Source organism: Anthonomus grandis, chromosome 15 (assembly GCF_022605725.1).
Source record: "Anthonomus grandis grandis chromosome 15, icAntGran1.3, whole genome shotgun sequence".
Classification (NCBI taxonomy): domain Eukaryota; kingdom Metazoa; phylum Arthropoda; class Insecta; order Coleoptera; family Curculionidae; genus Anthonomus; species Anthonomus grandis.
The window spans coordinates 16954234-16978126 of record NC_065560.1 but is presented as its reverse complement, the minus strand read 5'-3'; the positions used below and the strand labels follow the sequence as shown (position 1 = coordinate 16978126).

General features: G+C 31.0%; 1 protein-coding gene across 4 annotated transcripts in view; it reads right to left on the bottom strand.

Moving 5' to 3' along the window:
- LOC126744862 (innexin shaking-B) overlaps window positions 1-23893 on the bottom strand; it is a 256450-nt gene that overhangs the window by 18638 nt on the left and 213919 nt on the right. For all 4 annotated transcript variants that reach the window (XM_050452429.1, XM_050452432.1, XM_050452431.1 and 1 more), the window contains one exon: window positions 5927-6146. In XM_050452429.1, coding sequence (XP_050308386.1) covers window positions 5927-6146 — 220 coding nt within the window. The remainder of the gene's footprint in view (window positions 1-5926; window positions 6147-23893) is intronic.

Here is a 23893-nt window from a genome sequence, read left to right as displayed (position 1 = left end):
ACGATTAATGCAAGTGTTTTTTTAATTTTTAAAAAATCTCAGAGAAGATCGTAGTTTTCGGTCCGCCACTCTGTATAGTAAAACACACAACTCTGTCCTTTCACTCAAGTTCATTATTTAAACGTAGTTTTTCACATAACGCTGTTTTCTTTTACAATCCCCAAAGAACTCTTGGAAGGTGCAAGATGATTCAATGTAAGAAAAAATATAAGAATTATTTGTTTGGTAAACAGTGCTAGAATGTCTCGTAGTAAATATATATTTTGTAGATATTTTAGTTTGCTTTGTTATTTCTATATTGCATTTTTTTAGGTCGATAAAAATATTTTTTTGGGTTATTGGTTCTTTTTCAGATATAATTAACTTGATTATTGTGCCACTTATTGGTAATAAAAATTAGATCAAGTTAAATATTAAAGTTCAGTTCAAAAGATTTTCCCAAGTAAATGGGGTTGAGGATGGATTTAAAAACAAATCTTCAAAAAGATCTGGAAGGTTGTTATTTTACCTAATATAATAAAAGTTCACTCAATATTTTCAATCAATCAATCAATCAATGCTTTATAGTCAAGAAATTGTTACGATTTGTAGACAAAGCTGTAAAACAAAAAAGACAGAAAAATACAAACAAAACACAATTAAAGAAAAGAAAAACAAAACAAAATAAAAAAAATAAATAAATAAATAGAATATCTACAATATATACAGATTAATACAATTGTAAGTATTCAAAAATATTATTATAAAATATACAACTTAATGTATACAATGTCAAAAAAAAAATCATTAAAAAAATCTCTCTATGTTAAAAAAAAATTTTAAAATGTTTAAAAAAGTAAGAAATTATAAAAAATCCTAAAATAGCTACACAAAGCAGTATACCTAAACATGTTCAGATAGTAAAAATACATAATCAGCTAGTGCGAGATTTCAAATCAATGATTACAAAAAAAAATCGTTAACTGTGTAAAAAGCTCTCTCCAGTAAGAATGCTTTTAATGCTTTACAAATGCAAAAAAAGATGTGATGGATTTAATTTCCAATGGCAGATGATTGTGCATTTTTTTACAATATATAATATGGAACTTTTGACCAACTCTGAATGTGGGGTAGGCAGGTATAGATCATGTTCCGTGTTTCTAAGTGGATAACTATGGGAAGGCCTATCAGACGCTGAACCGTGTTTGCGTATTAGACAAACGGACTTAAATATGAATAAAGATGGAAGAGTTAATATTTGAAATTTTTTGAAGAAATGCTGGCAATGACTTCTGTATTTAAGTCTCAGTGTATAACGTAAAGCTCTCTTTTGTAGTCTAAAAATACGGTCAAATTGAGTTTGGAAAGGCGTAAATGCAAATGGAAGGGCGTATCGAAGGTGCGATTCAAAAAGGGCAAAATAAACTGTTCTAGAAGTAGACAGGCTAAGCTCCTTAGAAATTGATCTTAACGCAAAACAAGCGGAACTTAATTTTCATGATAAAGAGTCAATATGTGTGTCCCATTTTAACGAGTTGTCAACAGTTAGCCCTAAAAACTTTACAGAATCAACTTCGTCAATTGTTGCGTTACCAAGTACTTGATACGGTTTTATGAAGTGTAGAAATATCCGGATCACTCCAGGTAAAACTAGTGTCATCATCAAGTAGACAGACTTTACCGTTAATATTTAGATTAGCAATGTCATTGATGAAGATAAGAAACAAAATAGGGCCAAGTACGGAACCTTGAGGCACCCCACTTTGTATTACCTTGCAAGAAGACATAGTCGAATCACTTCTCACAGCTTGACTTCTGTTATTGAGATACGACTTAAACCATTCAAAAGGCGCTCCTCTGAACCCGTAATATTGCAACTTTTTTAATAAGATGTCATGATTAACACAATCGGAGGCTTTAGAAAAATCACAGAAAATTGTTGCTGTAGGCTGTTGGTTGTTTAAGCTAGAGTATACATTATTAAAAAGAGAAAACATAGCATCATTTGTGCATTTGTTATTTAAAAATCCAAATTGATGGGAAGTAAGTATTTTATATTTTAGCAAAAATGATAGAAGTCTTTTTTTAACCAATCTTTCAATAATTTTTAAAAGTGTGGGAAGAAGAGCGATAGGGCGATAGTAGTCAGTTAGAAAACACACCTTTTTGAAAAAACTGACTATTTAGAGTAATAAGATGACATAATGTACATTCGGGCAGATTTGAAAACATTTTAAGAGTAAGTCCATCAATTCCAGAAGAGCCTTTGTTTTTGATTTTCCTAATTGAACTGTAAAGCTCTGGTAACACTACGGGCGTAAAGAAAAAACTGTGGAAATTCTCATTTGCAATGGGAAGATATGAAAGTGGATCATGAGAAGGAGTTATGGTACTCATTAAATTATTTGCCACATTTACAAAATAATCATTAAGGTTCTCAGATGAAGTTCTCAGATGGAGATAGTATTCGACAAAGAAGGTTTATTTCTCAAAGCATTAACAATCGACCATGTTCCCTTAGCCACATTTTTAGATTTAGCCAGTCTCCTATTATAGTAAATATCCTTGGCGGCTTTTAAAGTTCTCTGATAAATCTTTTTGTAAAGTCTTACGTATTCATAAAATAAAGCGCTGTCTGAAAATTTCTTAAGATAAGATAATAAGCGCATGTTCTTAGCAGATGTACGAAAGCCTTGGGTAGACCAGGGGTTATGTTGCTTCTTTTTAAGAGGTCTCAAAGGAAAGGATTTGTGAGAAAGACTAGATAGCGTTTTTACAAATCTAAAGAATTCTGAATCAATGTCGTCAGAGAGAATATTCCAGTCAGTTGATTGACAAAGGTGTCTAAAATGTAAAAAAAAATTATCCGAGAAAATACGGCCTAGTTTGCGTGGAACATTTTTACTTTTAGATTTAGTTATAGAAAACTTTATTAACACTGCTTCATGGTCTGAGAAACCCGAGCTTAAGACAATACAATCGACAAAATCTGGCTCAAAGGAAGATACGACATAATCTATTGTACTAGAGCTGGTTTTAGTTATTCTGGTAGGTGATTTAATGTGCACGATTAAGCCAAAAGAGTCGAAAATGGACTGGAGAGATTCCTGAGCAGCACATACACTAGAAAAATCAATGTTTAGGTCACCACATAAAATGAGTTTGCTTTTTAACGGCAGAGACTCAAGCAACCTTAGTAATTTATGGAAAAAAACATTTACGTCAGCATCAGGTGTTCTGTAAATACAAACAACGTAAAGATCAAAATTATTATTGTAGACAATGGAAAATTCAAATATTTTTTCAGAAACTAAATTATCGAACTTGGTTACCATTGAAAAGTCGTTGCTAGTAGATAATATCATAGTACCTCCATGAGTTAGATTTGTTCTATCAAATCTGGCAAATGTAGTGTAATTATCCACCATCACAGGCTCACTAACATGCAACCAATGTTTAGTTATAGCAACGATTTCTGGAAAATGAAGCTCTTCTAGTAAAAGAAATAAATCATTAGTTTTATGTCTTAAGGACTGAATATTTAGAGAGAAAATACTAAGCTTGCCAGTGTCCAGTATTTAAGAGGGTGCTTGATCCTCTGTTTAGCGTCAAGTCATTTAAAATTTTTTATTCCTGGCGGGAGATCCACCAGAATAATAATTGCTATGACTCTCTCTGATTTTTTGAAGGCGTAGCAGCTTTTCTGATGAGAAGAAGGACCTGAAGGCTGATAGATCTGGTTCAACTTCAGTTGGACCAATACCATAGGCATCATGGTACCGAAAGTAGAGCCTCCGCAAAGAGTCCACGTCACCAGGAAGTCCCTCTGATGCAAGTGCCAATCGAATGCTGGTGTTGATATGTCCTTCAATACACACACTGGAGGGTTAATCATACAGATAGGCAAAGAATAGCCTAAGAGGTTTTAAGATGGAAGAGTCTCTCAGTCTGGCCAATAAATAGCGACCATCAGTCGCATCTGAGTCTCTTGATAGTCGCACTATTGGTGGAGTCAACGGGTCCATATTTGCTGCTTTATTCGCCACTGAATTATTATCGATGACAAAATCAACCTCTAATAATTCTGTTGCAGGGGATTTAGAGGCAGCAATGGCCTCCCTATCAGAACTTATTTTCAGAGATTGAACCTCTCTAGATATTGTAGCAAATGTTAATGGAACTGAGCGATGTGGCAGGTTATGGGTGTCTGAAGAGTAAGGCTTAGACTTAGACTGGAAAGGCTTAGATTTGGGCGAGGTGGTACTATTTATTTGGACTGGCGCTTTAAAGGTTTCCAAACATGAATTTTATGAGAGTGCCCGGTGGCCACATACTAATATCCTTTAGCCGCTTTAAGTGATTTAAGTTCTGCACACCAATTTTGAAGTCGGAATGTGCAATGTCCTTGGTTTTTAGTCCGTAAGTAAGTCCGTAGATAGAGTCCGTCGTTCCCAGTTTTTCTTTGATGAAGTGTGCAAGCCGATTTCCGGTATACGGTGGTGGGATATTTGATACAACCATGTAATGCCATTCATCTTTGTTCATTGTGTTGTCCTTCGGTGACGTCGGAACCTCTGGGTCTGGTTTTTCTGTATGATCAGTCTGGCAGGCTATCGTCTTTTTAGTTATTACAGGTTGGTAACTTTTAATATTAGATTTTTCTTTAGCTATTTCATTCACTTTACTCAGGGGTAAGTTTGTTACGTCCAAAATTTTACCAGTTTATGTAAATTTAAATAAAACATAACTTAACTAGAACGTTCGATATTAATAAGCACTATTAAATGTTTTAGTCAAAAGACCTAGGGTGTTATTCCGTATAATATTAACAGGACAAAAAATAAAAGTCATTAGCCCAATTAAATTACCTAAGATATTTGGTTTAGTTAACAGTAGCTAACCCAAGATAAGTATCTCTTAATTATAAAAAAAAGGAAAAAAATAACAGCCTAATTCTTATATTATTAAACGTAACTTTGTTTTCCTCCGTAGTGAACTATAATAATGCGTGCTTTACATATCGTAGGTGCTGACACAGTAGCCAGAATCCAAAAAAATTTAAATCTCAATCTCTCCCTCAGGGTTTAACTCAATCATCAGTGAAGGTATCGCACATTGCCAAAAGACAAAAAGTTTACCCAGAAAAAGAAACTCAAACTCTTAAGCTTTACTAAAAACCTACCACTAAGCAATGTGAGGCACTGTGTTTTATCTTAAATGAGCTCCAGGAGGTTGTTATAAAATCTCCTTCTGGGCGAAATTACAGTTTCCAAACAAGAGTACTATAATATTAAAATTTCAAATAAGATATAAGCCTATCGTTTTCTTGTAATGCTAGTCAAGTTTCTTGTTTAAGGAGCTTATAGTAAAAAAATTTACCTCAAAATAAGCTTTTTCTTCAAAAACAGATGCCTTTAGATGGATGTCGTAAGATTTAAGTATGAATCAGTTATACTACATATTCTATACAAATTTATTACATTAACGTTTTCTTTAGAAAACGCAACTTCTTCTTCATTAAAAACTTCTTCTTTAGAAAACTCTAATATGCTTTGTTGTGAACCTGTAGAGTTATGAAGTAAAAAAGATTGTTTAAAGTAATTGATATTTGTTGGAAACGTTGATTGTAGCGTTAATATATATAACATATTTTTAGCTTGAGTAATATTTTTTATCTTAATAAATCGTAGCAGTATCCTTTTAGTTTCATTTCGATAAGAACATATTTCCTATATTTTTGGTAATATTTATTCTTCATCTTAAAATCATTAATAATATCAGAACAAAAGAATATTTTTTAAGTACAGCTTGATATTTAAAGATGAAAAGAGTCCAGTAGTTCCAAGTTGCATTTTTTTATTAGGATCTAATATATAAAATTGCAAAAATTTAATTTGTATTATAAAATGATTTATTTTGAAACTATTTTCAACTATTTTTAACTTACCTATCACATTTATAAGAGCTAAAACTTCACAGAAGTAATAGCGATACGCCCACCAGTTATGGAACCTTAAGTTGTCCCATAAATAGTCGATCATCAGTTTTTTCTTTTGCTTTTTTTCTATGTCTGAGCATACGGCCACATCTAAATCCATCATAAGAGCGCATATTTTGCCACCTTCCCATGATTTCCAGAGCCATCTTGGAGTGTAGAATAGAATTGCCTGAAAAAATATAATTTCATGAAAATTAAAACCACTTAAATTATTCATGTCATATCTACTTCGCTTAACATAAAAAATAGTATAGTTTACGTTTTTAAGAAAAGATTTCCAATTGCTACTGAAATACTAACTACCTCAAATTATGTTATCGATAAATTGATAAAAAGCATCTGAAAATAGGAATACAATACAGCTGCAAGTAATAGAATGATCTAGGATTTGAATGCCTTAAATATATAATATATATTTAAGGCTTAATTATGTATTATTTATTATATTATATTCTTAGTATATTTTTACCATACTCGAATTTTGAAATATCACATCAATTATTTCATTAATATTTTGAAGTTTAAAATGTTATACATATTTTTAATATTTTTATTATGATAGCTTTCAACCAATCTCCTATTTTAGTTCTTCGATATCGTCTAATACCCAATAATTCTCATTTATTCTTCTCCCCTATAGATCAACAGAAAAAGGTAAAACAGGGATGACAACAAAAAACAATAAATTTGTCATTTAAACTATACTTAATAAAATATCTATAGTAATTTATTTGATTGTATTTAAAGTTCCTTATGTGAGTTCTTTAAGATTTTTTTGTATCGCACATCAGTCATCACTCACAGAAATATGTGACGTAGATTAGCTATAATTTGTTTCGATTATTTTTTTTTTGTATGTCATACGTTTTATTAGCATATCAATCTAAGTTATTTTGTCAACAAATATATTCAAGATTAATACACAGCTTTAATAAACATGTACCCAAATATTGTACATGTCTCTAAGTGTGTTGTAAAAATATTTCTTTAACAATTTATTTTTAATTTCAGACATTTGCCGTCTATATAACCTCCTGGATTGATGCCAGTGATGTGTACTCTTATAACAATATTTTTTTGTATCAAACGAATATTGAAAGGTATGCGTACTCCTGTCTGTCAGCGATGTTACAAAATTTTAAATTTAGTAACTTTTACCAGTTTTTCTATTTTGATATTCTGTTTTCAAATAATTATTACCGATATGTTTAATTTTATTCTTATTGGATAATTTTTATAATAGCCATAATTTTTTTTAATAAATAAAAACTCTTGTTACCAGTAAAAGGAAAATACGTACATACGTTAATTAACTTTAAAATCTAATTGAATAAAAGTATCTTGCCGAATATCAAAAGATGTGATATATAATTATATAATAAAATAAAGTAAGACATGATATAATTTATTCTTATTACTAAGACAAACATGTACTAAAAAATATAACCAACCAAAAACTTGATTTTTCATAAGAACTTTTCATCTATTTTACTGAATTATCTTTTTTTTGGGACACACTGTATAACTTTGTTTTTAATAAAAAAGAGCCTATCTAAAAATACTAATCGACGAGTCCGAGGATTTCTTTGAAAAAAAAAGTATGTGAACTAGTGACTTTAATTCAACTTACACACTCACCCTAAATTGATTTTTTTAAATAAGTACATAAGTATTTAATAGATAGAATAGCGATTTAAAGTAATTTTTCTAGACTATACTTTTTAGCTTTTTACAATACAGTGCATCCGTAAAGTAACGGATAAATTCAATACAAATTAAATGGACCGTTTCTAAACAAATGCCCGAACCAGGTATAAAAAACCCTGTATAAAATATTATCGTTGATTGAATATTTGGGTATATATAAAAAAATATTCAATTAACAATATTATACAGGGTATAATATTTTATATTTCTCTTACCAAAGGTGAACTTATTTTTAAGTGAGCACAACTCGCCTAAAATCCAATGCACCCAAATGCAATTTAGCTATAGGTATTTTATACAGGGTGCGTCAACAAGACGTACGGCATATACAGGGTGTCCCGTAATTAATTGGACATAGGTTAATGTAGGATACCTGACAAGAAAATATGCCGTTTGAGCTCAATATTGCTTAGCAAAATGTTATTGGGTTTCATTCTACAGGGTGTTAAAACTAATTTTCTTCCAAACATTTATTGAAATATTTAGGAATCCACTGGACAGATTAACCTAAAATTTGGCGCACTATTATTATTTGGGATGAGGAACACAAATATGATATCTATTTTGCCATTGCCACTAGATGGTGCCACATACAACAACATTGAGTGATTAAAATGGTCATAAATTTTTTGACCTACCTGTACGTACATTTGCGAGTGAAAATAATAAAACAGCATTTAATTCAAGTAAAAAAAGGTATACTTCTTTGATCTTTAAAAAGTAGACCATTTTCGAAATAAACGCATTTTTTTATTAGGTTGCGTATGAACACTTAATCTAAAATTTAATTAACAACGATAAAATAAGAAAAGGCTGTCGATTATAATAATTGTTCAAAATGTTCACCATCTACTAGGACACATTGTTTAATTCTTTTATTTAAATTTTGCCTGACTCCAAACAATGATTCTTCTTGGGTCCTGATGGTATTGACTCCTTCCACAATCTTTTGCCACAATTCCTGACGGTTATTTATTTTATTTTTATACACAAGTGATTACAAGTAGCCCCAGAAATAAAAAATCTAAGGGATTAAGATCGGGACTACGCGCAGGCCACGGATATTCACTACCTCTACCAATCGATTTATGAGGATAAATTTCGTTCAAGTAATTTCTGACTTGCAGTGAATAATGTGCCGGTGCACCATCGTGCATATACCAACTGTCACGTCTTAAATTTAGGGGCACATCTTCTAGAAGAATAGGATCATTCCTCAAGAAATTTAGATAACGTTCTCCATTAAGCTTAGCTGGCAATTCAAACGGTCCCACAATACAATCCCCAAAGATACCACACCAAATATTTATTGAAAACTCATGTTGAAAATGGTGTTCTTGGAAAGCATGAGGATTTTCCATCGAATAGATATGATTGTTACGCCAATTAAATACACCTCTCCTTGTGAACGTGGCTTCATCCGTAAATAAAATTTTATTACAAAAAAATGGATCATTCAATTGGCGCTCTCTTAAAAATTGACCGAATTGGAGTCTTGCAGGAAAGTCTTGAGGAAGAAGATTTTGAACTGGAGTAAAATGATACGGATACAATTTTTCTTGGCGTATAATTTTGAACACCGAAGATTTCCTTACACCAGTGGCTGCCTCAATACGTCTTGTGCTGGTTTCAGGAATAATACGAACCAAAATTACATCTTCCATATCTGCTCCAATTATCCTTGGTCTTCCTGAATTTACGTTTTTTGAACGAAATGAGCCCGTTTCGCCTAATCTATCGTACAACGCTTTAAATGTTTGATAATTTGGCTGCCTTCTATCCGGATACAGATCTAAATAACGTTGCGCTGCTCTTCGACTACGAAAATTTTCTTGAGCATACCATATCCCGCATCTGAGCATTAGAAAAATCATTGTGACGCGGCATTTTTAAGCGAAAATAACACAGCAAGAACACGAGCTTTACCCAATTTAAAGACCTACTTATTAATACTTCACATTAACAGATCGTAGTTATGATGTGTTTATCCTAGGCAAAGCCTACTTTGTAAAACTCCATATAATAATTTGTTCATACGCAGCCTAATACAAAAATGCATTTATTTCATAAACGGTCTACTTTTTAGAGATCAAAGAAATATACGTTTTTTGACTAGAATTAAATGCTGTTTTATTATTTTCACTCGCAAATGTGCGTACAGGTAGGTCAAAAAAGTTATGATCATTTTAATCACTCAATGTTGTTGTATATGGCGCCATCTAGTGGTAATTGGAAAATAGATATCATATTCGTGTTCCTCATCCCAAATAATACGAGTACACTAAATTTTAGGTTAATCTGTCCAGTGGATTCCAAAATATTTCAATAAATGTTTGGTAAAAAATTAGTTTTAACACCCTGTAAAACGAAAACCAATAACATTTTGCTGAGCGATATTGAGCTCAAACGTTTTATTTTCATGTCAGGTATCCTACATTAACCTATGTCCAATTAATTACGGGACACCCTGTATAGTATAGCGTCTAAACTATATGATATAGAGTAAAAAAATCCCATAGCAAAGTTTTAGGGTTGCCAAAAATCTAACAACTAGTATTTTTACATATTCAATATGAGTCGTATAAAAGTTTGCATAGCTAGCAAAGTTTGTACCACAGTTGACAGTTATCCTAAAATGCCTGTTAAAGACTGAAAGTAGTATATTGTTATTTTTTTATTACAGAGAACAAACACTGTTCTGCAAAAATTTTAGAATTTACCAAAATTTAATACGTCAGTATCTTAAAATTTTTGCGGTTTGGAAAAAAACGCGTAGTTTGGGAATTTTTATCAGAATTGCTTGGAAGAAATTTAAAGATTGTTCGTGTGCAATTAATTCTCAAAGACTAACATTGTCAATCGTTTTAGTGGCCAGTTTTACGACTAAATCTGTTTTCTCCTTTTAAATAATAATAATATTATTATTATTATTATTATTATTTTTATTATTATTTAAAAGGCAACTAAAAGGGCAACCGTGGCCCAGGTTGGTTGAATGGGAAATATAAAATATAAAATTATAAAATAAGAACTATAAAAATGGGAAATAACAGAAGCTTCGGAGAATGGTCGCTGCCTAGGGATCGCCAGGACATGTCTGGAGCTTCCGCTGGATATGACAGTATTCGGACCGTCGGTGGCAGGCTGCTGAGGAGGCGGGCTCCTGCCACTAACACCAACCAGAAACTCCAACCTGCTGAAGGTGTTGCGCAGGAAACTCAGCCGATGCTCACCTAAGCAGAGTTACCAAGCACAGAGTTCTAGCACTTAAAATGGATATCTGCCATGAACGAATCTATAATGCGCATTTTCTTTAAGATAACAAATTATTCCCTATGGACAACTGCTACGTGCTAAATCTGCAGAAAATATCCAATTGTAAACGTGACTGAGCAATAACGTGAGTTCCTGACCAATACCGCAAATCTTTTCTGCAAAATATGCACTGGGGAAAACTGCCAAAACAAGAATGAAACAACTTCTTTTCACGACGACGAGGTGCACAGCGATACTGACATAGAGACTTCAGATGCCGAGGGCGGTTGTGAAAGCGAGAACGAAACTTATAATATCGAAGATCCTGATGAAGAGGACGTATTCGACATTAAACTTTGTCTAGAAAGAGCCAAAAAAGCCAAGGTTATCGGAGCTAAAGATGAGGAAGAGTTTCCAGTTTGCTTTGTTGTCTTTAAGATTATTGACATTTTAGAATTGTAGATAGATATTTATTATTTCTGTTAGACTTCTTTTAAATTACTTCTACCGTTTTCTGCATTCCTTTCATTGATATTGTAATGCGACAAGATTTTCAGGACAATGCCGACCAAAAGAGAGCAGAAGTGGAAGAATACTTACACCCACCAGACCAAGCACCATTACCAAAAGTGATAATAAATAAAGAAACCCAAACTAAAGACCAGTATAATGATAGTGCATTCTAAGCTTAGAACAGAGTTCAAAAGTGCAATCGCGTGAGTCTGAGGGCACAAACCCCTCAACAAGACCAGCTCTTTCTAGTGTTAACTCTTCCCTTAATTTAGCCATTATTCTTAATTCTGCTTACTTAATTATACCTCATTACAGCCTTACAATTACGTGACTTAAACAGCTTCATCTAATAATCAACATACCCACCAGTACCCAGAAAACTGTACTCCGGAACAATGCCTTGACACCCTTAAACAAAAGTATTTTATTCAGATCGCTTAAGAAAACATAGATCTAGTAATAAAAAGAAACACGATAATTTATTTTTTGAACGCTCAAAGAAGCAATTCGATCGAAAGCTTAACAAAACTTCATCAACAAATACTGCCATTAGCATTTACCGCACTAAAAGAAACATCGAGGAGTTCTGGGGCACTCAATTAACAATACCTAGTGAATGCAATCTCGACACTCAATGGCTGACAAAAGCAAACTGTCAAACATATAATCCAATAACATTTTCAGTTGATAAAGTGACTAACGTAATTAGAAAGCTACATAACTGAAGAGCTCTAGGCTCAGATCACGTCCTAAATTGCTGGATTAAGAAATTGTGGTCAACATATCAACGTCTAACCGACCTTCTCAACAACATGCTTACGAATCCTCAGAATTTTTTTAATTTTTTAACAGAAGGTACCATTTACCTCTTGTCCAAGGACTGCCAAAATACTCAAGATCCAGCTAAATATCGGCCAATAACATGCTTACCCACACTCTATAAACTAACTAAATCTTGTATTATAGAATGTATTTACAGACATTGTGACCAAAATAGCATCATAGTGGCTCAACAGACAAGATGTAGCTGAGGTGCCATGGGGTGAAAAGAACAACTAATTATCAACTCCGTAGTTTGCAATCAGGCATTTAACAACAAGAGAAACCTTTTCGCATCATACATTAACTACCGAAAACCCTTTCATGCAGTTGCACATTAGTGGCTTATTAATCTACCTAAATTGTACAAAATAGATAGCTACATAGTTTCCTTTTTAGAATTCACTATGGTATCTTGGCGAACAGCAATAAGACTTCAGGTGCCTAACGGTAACTGCATTGGAACTAATATGATTCCTATTCGTAGGGGTATATTCCAGGGGGATTCCTTAGGTCCACTTTGGTTCTGCCTTGCCATGAACCGACTCTCTAGCTAACTCAATTCAACTAGGTACGGATTTAGCCAAAAAAAGAATAATGGAGAACTAACAATAGTAAACCATCTACTCTATATGAATGTATAACAGTTCTTGAGACAACACGAAAACAACTAGATCCGATCCTTAAAATAGTGAAAAAATTCTCTGATGATATAGGAATGACCTTTGGAGTAAATAAATGCCGAACTGTAAACATTATTAAGGGTAAATTACAACCAGGTGATTTCAAACAGAAAACGGTCAAATAATTAATGCTATGGATGAAGAAGAACCCTATATATATCTAGGAAAGAAGCAGTCGTAAAGAATAGACCATAGAACTATAAAGAGAATGAGGTACTAAGTTCACTACAAGAATACTAGGTTTCCTTAAAAGTCTTAATAGCAGACTATAGACAGATATTTACGCGCAGTATCGTAGAACAAACTACGCTACCTCGAGTTATGGGAAGAAGAGGAATGGCCGATATAGAGAAGTGGCTGACAGCAAATTAGTAACTTGCGTTTATTTTTCTTAAGAAAGACTGAAAGACCACACATTCGTCGTGCCATATGTGAAGCAGACGACTCAATACCACTTAACCTAGAGGAGCTTGTATGGGCAGCATACATCATAGAACCGAGCAAGAAAAAAACGCATGCTTGGATGGGAAAACCACTACATGGAAGGCATGTTCACGAGGTTTAATAAGAGTATGTTGACATAGCGGCGTCGAACTACTAATTGACTTTGGGACAACTTTTCTCCGAAACGGTTTCCTCCGAAAGGGTTTCTTGTGGCTATCCAAAATCAAGTAATACCAACAAGAATTTATTTAAAGTTTGTCGTAGGTGACACGACGGTACAAAGTGACAGGTGTAGAGTATAGATGTGAGTAACAGAGTTTATTTAGCATGTCACCAGTTGATGTCAAACTTTTGCGCTCACGCAATATAAAGAACGATATGATCTAGTTGCAAAGATACTGCATCAAGAGCTTGCAGAAATACTAAACGTCTTATCAGCAGCCAAGGTATCATACTTTAATTATAAGCCGTTCTAAAAATATAGCCGTTCTATAACCAGTTTTGATAATGAGCAGCACAAATTGTACTGGGATTGCACTGTACTTACAGAGTAAGTAACAAAAAGCCTGACCTAATAATAATCACTAAAATGTTAAAGAAGGCAACCCTTATTGATGTAGCTATTCCTAATAATAAGAACCTAAGAGCGAAACATAAGGGGAAAAGATTGTGAAGTACAGAGATCTACGAACACCAGATACGAAGACAATAGTAAATGAGAGAAGTGCGAGTTATACCAAAGAGCCTGATCGAAAACATTAAACTGCTCAACCTTAAAAAAGCATCTATATACAAACAGTGAAGTTGAGACAAGCCTCCTATCTTAACAATAGAATTCAAGTTTATGCAAGATATTTATTGGGTGATAATTGGAAAACAAACAGCATTTAATATTGCCCCTACCAATAATTAAATTTACATATTAAGAAAGATAATATTTGAAGCATGTGTTGTCGTGTTACTTTCAACCCCCTGATGCATGCTAAGTGCATTGGGGACCTACCCCTAAAATTTTAAATAGGAACGCCTATTTCTTTTACCATTTTTGTGTTCCCTGTAAAATTCTACATAAACTGCATTTAATTTTTTTTTCATTGGATCATGAGTAGAGGCAATATTAAATATTATTCGTTTTTTCGTAAAAAAAAGGGGCATGTATAGGTAGGTAATATGATATATGCTTTAAAGTCTGCTGAAAGAAATACTTTTCTAGCGACTATAATTTATGATCAACTGTATTCTGAAAGAAGGCATTCTAACCACAGGAGTTTTAAAATTTAAAAGACAGATTCGGGTAAAGACAGTTAGTTAAAATTGAAAATAATAAGAGGACAGTGATTTTAAATGTTAAATGAAGATTCTCAACTAGATAAACTAGACAACAACAACTAGATAATTAACTTCATAGTTTTCTTGTAGTGCATCATCAATGTGCCGTAGGCCGTAGCAAAAAATTTGATGCTTATTATATCTAATTATTACAAGAATTAAAGCCACAAGTGAAAGTTACAAACGTGAAGTTATGAAAGTAGGATCGCTTTTTGTCAGTAACCACAAAATAGGATTTTAATAGCCTGAATTTGTTTATCTTGTGAATTTTCCAGACTAAGTATAGTTTAAAATAATGGCAGTATTAATAAGCTATATGATTAAGCATAAGTATCCTTCTACAAGTATTGCTTGACCATCTTCGAAAATGGATCTAGTTCAGAATTATGGGACTCCAGCTCATCATAGTCAAGCTGTTTGATTTTTTAAATGAACATTTTGATAACTGATGGAAAGGTAGAAAGCCGGTATCTTCCCCAATAAAATCCTCCGATTTGACCGACCTGGATTTTTTCCTTGAGTAAAGACAAAATATAGACTCTTAGCACGAGTTAAAATATGAAAATCAAAATTTGGGAGATTTTTCAATCTGCTACCCCAATTATGTTAAAAAAGGATAGCGACTTATTTTCAAAAAGGAATTATGTGCGGACAAAATTTAGGAGATCATACTGAACGCAATTTATAATGTAATATGTATTTAAATACAGTACAATTATGTGGTTTCTAATTTTAGTATTTAAGTGAAGTTTTTTTATTAGTGACTTTTTTGAGTGTATGATGTCAATAACAATACTTAGTTATGGCAATAGTATTTTTTCCTAATCCTTGTTATTTAATCTAGATCTTAAATGGATTTAAAAATACGCTTCTTATCCTTAAAAGTAAATGTGCCAGAAACTAAATGGTTTAGGTATAGGAGATATTTTGCAACAAATAAAGTATTTTACGGAAAGATTTAATAACATAAATATAAACCAGGTTTTATTTAAATAAATTTAAATTCAAAGTAAAATTAATTTTGGTAAATTCGAATTTAAAAGAAAAAAACACTCTGTAATACAAAATATCACTATCTTTAAGAGCTATCTTAGAATAGCTGTGCTAAAAATTTCGTAAGTCTAGAATAAACCCGTAATTAGTTTTCAGGAATAATTTATCATATTTTTTTAGAAAAATTCTCTAGAAGACAAAGAAATAAGAAAAAAAATTAATTACCAGGCAATTTTAGTTTGTAGATTTTAGCAATTCTACAACTTTTCTTTAGAAATTGTTGCCCTACCTCTATGGTTTAAGCGCTATCTTTGCTTTACGCCTTGTTAACGTAACCTCTTTATTACACCTACTGCGCAAAGGAAAAATAAAGCTTCACATAACAATGTGCTTTTTTTACTTCTACCAATTTGTTCCTTACTTTTATCAGATTTTTTAGTTACTTATTTTCTATTATTCCCTTGTTTTTCTCGCATTAGTTCTTAATTTATTTTGAGTACCTACATTATACAGGGTGTCCCGGAAAATGTGGGAAATATAGAACCTTCCTATCAAAAAAATTCCTACTGGCCATCCCTACGAAGATGCGGCCCATTAAAGACGCTACTGGAAATTGGTTTTTCTTGAATAACTTTTGAAATACTTGGTATAATTTAATAAAAATCTTACATGATCAACACTACTAAGGACCTCTTAAAACGAAGTGCTTAAAACACATTTACCCTGTTTATTTTACCAGGTACATCATATTGCCCATTATAATGCTTTTACTTGCTTTTACTAGCTATATTTTTAACACCCTGTATGATAAAGACTGAAGTAATAAATATGGATAGCTTAAAGTTCAAATAAAGATTTCAAGTAACTAAATAAAATACTTGTTCATTATCGATAGAAATAATTGTTGTAGAGAAAAAAAATAATTAAGGAGTCACACACAATTTTATTTTAATTAAAAAGAATCATTCTTTTTTCAGCGATGCGGCAGTTATTCAAACAATCGATAAGTTCCATTTTAAGTTGTTTAATTTAAAAAATTACACTTTCTTAAAAATGCAGTGTGGTTATTTTTCATGTTGATCTGCAAATGTGTTAAAATTAGATTAATAAAATGGTCGTAATTCGCAAAATTGTTAATGACATTTAAATTATTTTCACTGTTCTAGTGATCACGCCTTTCGTTGGGAAATTAATTAGATGTTCCTTGAAGTTAATTAGTTAGTCTAGAGTTACTAATTTAGAGTTACTAACTTATTGATTTTTAAAGCGTTTCTTAGTATTTTTGGTAAGAGCCTTGTCAAATTCTTGTCATGACATCCAAGGCATTAATTAATAATAATTGATGACAATAGCTAGGGAACACTTATACAATAATTAAACTAATAAATATAGTTATATTTTGCTTCGTACATCTTACCTACGTATTAATTTAACCAATATGCAGTTTTACTAGGCCTGCCATATGTAAAAATGCTTTATTATACATATACCTCATGTAATAGGGTTTTTCTTACTTGTCATAATATCTCTCATCACATCGTTTAAGTATTTATATTTTTGTAAAAAAAAATATAAATAAAAAATATAAAGTTTGGTTGGTTAATATAGTAAAATTCGATCTAAATAAATATTTGCACCTTCTTTAACATAGAATGAAAATATTTGTGCAACAGACGTGGTTATCGTCAATTTTGCATGTTTACATTAACTTTACTCCCTATATTTATAGATTATTTATCCGGTCTTACATATACAAAGTGCTTTTTAATATTTCTTATTTAGATGACTTTCAAATTATAAATTTCGCAAAACTTATAATTTTCCTTATGACATAGATATCTGGTTAATATAATCATAGAACTGATAATTTAGTAACTACAAGTTAAGTTTATTATCATTAAATTATTGCTAGAAAAGAACATAAAATTTATATTGATATTTTTACTCTATTTTTTGTGTATGCAAATATACTTTTGTTACAAGATGAAGTAGCATTAGTCTTGTATGAAAAAAAATTAGGAATAGATATTTCTTAACTTTAAATGAGTATGATAGGATCCGAAAAAATATATATATTTGGCTGACGTACTAAAACACAACATACATACATTTTATTGGAGACTTAATACCGCATAGATATTAATATTACGAAACTGGTATACTTTAATTACATAAATCCATAATCATAAAATGTTTAATATACCATTCAAATGCACTCGGTTACTTATGTTTATCAGACTACTACTTCAAGGAATTTTGAGTAGCCATGCATAGGAATGGTAAATATACTTTTAGAGCCCAATTTTAAATACTTTTAAACATAGTTAAATATAAAGAATATCAGACGTTTAAACAAAAAATATAAAAAATATTTAGAATAAGGGGTAGTAGTTAAAAAAAGGAGTCATTTTATATGACAAATATTGTTTCTATCCATGATGGATACTGTAGCCTTTTAACTAAGCTTTTTAAAGTTAAAGAGAGTCAAATTTCCTTTAGATATTATCGAACCGAATGTCCCGTTCTTTTTGCTTTAATTTTTTAATAGTTTTTTATTAATCAACTGTACGCCCTCTTTCTTTGAATTGTTTTTGTGAATTGTCTTCAACTTATAAATTTTGCGAGTTTTTCAAATTTCTTTAAGTAAAAAGATGGTTAAAAAAAAAGAGCGACAAAATTTTTAGAGGCAATTTAGTTATTATGCAAGTAATTTTAGAAATGTAGAAAAAATTCTATTAAAAAAGCAGATATAATCTGCGATAATTAATATTTTGTATTAGCATTTTCGTTGCAGTTTTGCTACATGGCTCTCGTTTTTCCATTAATCAAGTAATCGATTTTACACTTATTATAAAAAATATTGAAATTTACGTTCAATTTCATACGTATTATGTACATTTATTATTACACAATAAAAAAGAACTTTTTTTAAATTCTGTTGAAAATGTGAGGTTAAATTTCTCAAGACTAAAACATAATAGGATATTTGATTTATTTAGCGCTTAATAAATTATCTTTTTAACAAGACGTATATTCACTAAATTGTAGAAAAATGTATCCTCTTTTAAAATATATAAAAATTAATATACCCTTACTTTTATTTTTTTGAAAAAAACTCAAAAATGTGCTACCATTTGAGTTATAGCCATCTAGCGGCAACAGCAAAAGTCAAAAATTCAAAACTAAATAAGCATTTTGTAGTGCAAATTATGCTCTTTTATATGAGCCTAAATCTGCTAAAATCTCGAGAGAATTGACCTTGTACGCCTAATTTTTTACAAAAGCCTCCACAAACAATAGTTCAGTGGTGTAAGGTCTAGATATCTTGGAGGCCAACTAATAGGTCCATCACGATTAATCCATAGTTCTCGTAATTTTTTTCGTAATTCTTGCTGTACCTGATAACAAAATGTGTGGGAGCAAAGAAGAACAGCTGGTGCTGGTAGCTTTGATACTGATAATATATTTACATTCTAATGCTTAGAGAAACTTTCTCCAATCATATTTTTAACTAGTTTCACAAAAAAATAAGAAGTTCTCTCTTGTAAGACATTTTTTTCAAATATGTGGGCCAAAAACTATCGACCATACCAAACCACATTTTTACCAAACGCATGTGCTAAGAATTAGTTTTGATTATTGCGTGTGGAATTATGTCTGACCATACATAAGAGCTATGAGTATTATTGATGTCATCACGGGTAAATATTGCTTCATCGGTAAAAAGTATACGCAATACAACAGGACGATTATGATTTATCCAAACACAAAATTGAGCACGCCTAACATAATATCTCGGTTGTAGGTGCTATACACGCTGTATATAGTATATATATGAACCTTGTTCATGCACTCCTTTCTGTGGCATGACTAATTGAGTAACAATTTTTCTAAGATGGTGGTTGCATCATCTTTTACTATGTTTAGAATATTTTCGACTTTTTCTAAGCTTTGTCAAGTGACTCGTTCATATGTTAAACAATTCTGAAAATTTTGTTTTTCCAGATTTCTCTGATATTCAAATCATCGATGATATATTTTTTAATTTATTTTTTATATAGGGGATAACTTCATTAACAGCATAAAGTCACAATATTAAATAAGTTAAACTACAATACAAACTAAAACTTTCTAAAACTAAAACAAAAAAGAATATCTTATGAAAATACAAAGTAAGTATATACATAATACAATCTAAATACTACAATGAAAAACCATAACTGATCGCTGGTAGTTATAAACAATTAAAATTTAAAATAGCTCATAAAATATGTAAAATTAACAATTCATAACTTGCTTAACTTGCTAGCAGAATTAACCAACAGACCCAACAAACCTTATATACTTACATCAGGAAGCTAAAGATCTTTTTGATTAACTTTGAACACGTATATTAAATATATCAGTGTAAAAATTATTAAGTAGTCCCATATACCTATCTAAAAAGTTATAAAAACCATAGCTTGTTCTATGAAAAGAGATGTTAAAAAAGCTATTAAAACGTAAAGCCTAAATAGGAACATTGAAGTGAATTTGACTCCAAGTTTGAACTATCAATAAATCTATGAATGACCCTATATGCAAATACAGCTTCTAAAATAACACAACGAAGCCTGAGTGGAGGTAGTGACAAAGACTTTTTTAGGACTAAATAATCATGATTTTTGATATGAATGAAGACTTAAAAATTTGATATTGGATTCGCTCTAGAGTTTTTATAATAATTTTAAAATAAGGAGATCAAACCACTGAACAATACTCCAAACTGGATTTGACAAGGCCACAATAAGCACCCCTTGTTTAATCCATGTAAAAATACTGGTAAAGAAAGTTACCTTTTCTAGAGGTTTTCTTAATTTTACAAACTTTATGAAAAAACTTATATAAAACCACTTTTTTTTCATTTAAGAGAAGATTTTAAATATGTAGAAGATCCAAGCCGTAATAAAGCTGTAATAAATAAGCTGTAATAAAGCTTGATTCCTTAATCTATAAACGATTCTCCAAAATTTCAAGTCATCAGCCAATATTAGTATTAAAGTATTTGCTAACCTGCAAATTATGTATGCAATTAATATTTTAAAGTTGAATAGACCTGTAACATGTTATACGAATCTAATCGTACAAATTCGAATATAAATGCGTCAAACATACTACCACTGACACTAACGTAATAATATATGTCAGAACAACAAAAGAGATCAAACAATCGGTACTTACAGCCTTAGTGATAAAAAGGGATAAACTGTTTAAAGTATTTAATTACGCTGTAATTTAAAAAAAATGAGAATCGGATAAAAACATATAAGTTTTATAAAATTATTTTCACATGTGCTCACTTTTGGTACGTTCCTTCCGGCACACCCTGTATATTCAACTATTTAACAAAATAACACTTTTTTCGCCGTCTTACACATTATCCTCAGGCTAATTTAAAACATCCAAAAAGTCACTAACATAACCGGAACAGAAAATTAAGACTTACATTATTCTTCACATTATTACATACTCCAAAAATGCTTTCAATGATTTTACTAAAAATATGTTCCTAATTACAATTAGCAGTAATTGTAGTTAGCCATAAAAAAAAACAATTGTGTAAATTATAGAAGAGTAAGAGATCCAAAAATATAAGTCCAGTGGGTGTAGGGATAATATCTATTATAAGCACTTTTACTGCAGAATTTTATTATAATCGTTTGATTCGGCAATATTTAAAATTGACTTAAAAATCACCTGTGTTGGCTAACGAAATTGTTTAGGTCATTACTTGGGTGCACCGAAAGTATTATTTTTAGCTTAATTAGTTAAAGCTATCAAAACATGATAATAGATTTATGCTGTCGAATCGAAACAAATTTATAATTATATTTGTATGTGCTGAATTATAGCTTTAAACAAAATTAGTCCTTGTCATGCTCTCAGAGATTTTAAATAGCTTGAAATATATAGCTTAAACACTGTATATTTAGCAACAAATAGTTAAATAGGTAAAACTTCTATTTTACATAATTAGTTATGTAATTACAATTAATTTACATAATAAGTTCTTCATGAACAGCGCATAAATTGATCCTTAAAGTAAATTTTCTGTTAAGAAACATAGAAAATTAAAAGTATAATTACTAAACCTAATGTAAGATTGTAAATCCAAAAAATATTAGGAAAATAATTTTATGTATTATTTTATTGCTCCATTATGATACAAATTTTATTATGCCTTGCAGTCTGCCAAACAACTATTCTGCTTTTATATAGTAAATTATTTTAGTATGCGGGGTAAAATTTGAATTTGAAAGGTTTTTTAAAATTTGCATATTTAAATTTCATACTCTAAAATACACCCATAGCTTTTTTAGTGTTGTAAAGGAAGACACTTGTAATATGGTTATTAGTCACATATATTTCAAAAAGCTTTTATTTAAGTGCACAAGAAAGCTTGTATAAAAACTGCATTAGTAGTATTTATCAAATTAAATACCAAGGGAGCACCAAATGAACATTTATAATTGACCCAATTATTATCCAGTATATATAAAAATGGACATCCAATAGATTACAGGGTTAGGATCTCTGTTTACACTCATATTATTGTCCAAGTTCCTGTTAAGTGCAATAAAAATGCTTTTGCAAAGATTGATCTATTTAAAATTATCTTCACTTACACCATATAAGGCCATTTGACACGGCTAAATTTTTGTAAACATTTTCTACATTAGAGAAGAGAAAAATTAGAGAAAACTCTTAGCTTAGCTAGCTGCTAAGGCGAATTATGAGACCTAATTGGTTTATTTTGTTTTTGCTTTGGAAGAAAGCTGATCATCTCTGAACGAGCAGAGTTTCCAGAGTATTTAAATAATTTTCAATAATAGCTCAGCTATTAACAAAAATGTATAACAGACGGTAAATAACGGACCTGAATATAGGATGTCAATACTTAACGTCAAATGAAAACTTTATATGTTTGCAGCAGTAGTATAAGTAGGTTAGAGAGGAAAGGTGTCAAGGATTCTAGTGATAATAAAATTGGTGATACTACCAATATTATATATTGCTATAATTGTTTTTCATTTAAAGTCTACTTAACTAGAGCCATTGAATTTCGGAATGTTAATAAAGCTTTGATGAAATAACAAAGTGACTACTGAATTATTTAGTTTAAAATGTATCTTTAAAAAAGACTGGAAAATTATTTTTTTTTTGACAAATGCTACTTTTTTTTGAAATTGTTTTAAATTGTATATTTGATGACAAATGAGTCCAGTTTCTCATTTTTATGAGCTTCCAGACTTTAAAGAATAGCTGACAAAAGCTGATAGAGAAAGCCATACGAAAAAGGCTCCGACTTGCAAACAACTGGTGAAAAAAATTTGATTTTATCCAACTCAATTTTTTTTTTATAAGAAAATACATTTAATGAAATTCCTCTTATCAAAAAAAATCCAAATAAGTGTACATTATAAGACAAATATGGACAAAGGCAAACAGACATTAAAAATGTGTTATTTAATAAGTTATACCTCATTTCCGAATGGAAATTCAATCTCCGATTAATTGCTACCGTAAGATAGAAGAAAACTTGATAAATTTAAAAGATATATTATAAATAATATAGTATTGATTCCTTGCGTTTTTTTAGCTTGATAACTCAATGGTCTACTTAAAAACTCGATAAGTAATGGGCGAATTATTTTAATTGAAAAATATAGTGTATTAGTTTAGTGCAATTTGAATTTAAGTGCATCACTTTTAATTTAAATCAAAACGACATTGATGGAGACTATAGTAAAAATGTTCACCTCACGGAACACGGAAGGAAATTTCGTAGCTCTAAGAAAAATTGCAGTTAAGCTACACCAATAATTACGTGCTATAATGGAGAGAGGTTAAGCGATGCTGATATTTTCTGTGATCATTTTCAGATCAAGACAAGAGACCTTTGAAGGAATGAAATACTTGATAAGAACTTGTGGAGCGAATGTACCTGTTTGTGCTGCTACATTCCAGAAAATAACTGATATAATATAAAACAAAAGTAATCTAATTCATGTGTCATTTTAAAGCTCGACTTATGTTTTAGGTACATTTAAAGATGAGCTATCTGGCATTTCATAGGCTGGCAGTAAAAAAAAATAGATATTTCGGAAACTATAAATTTTTGGACTAGATAACT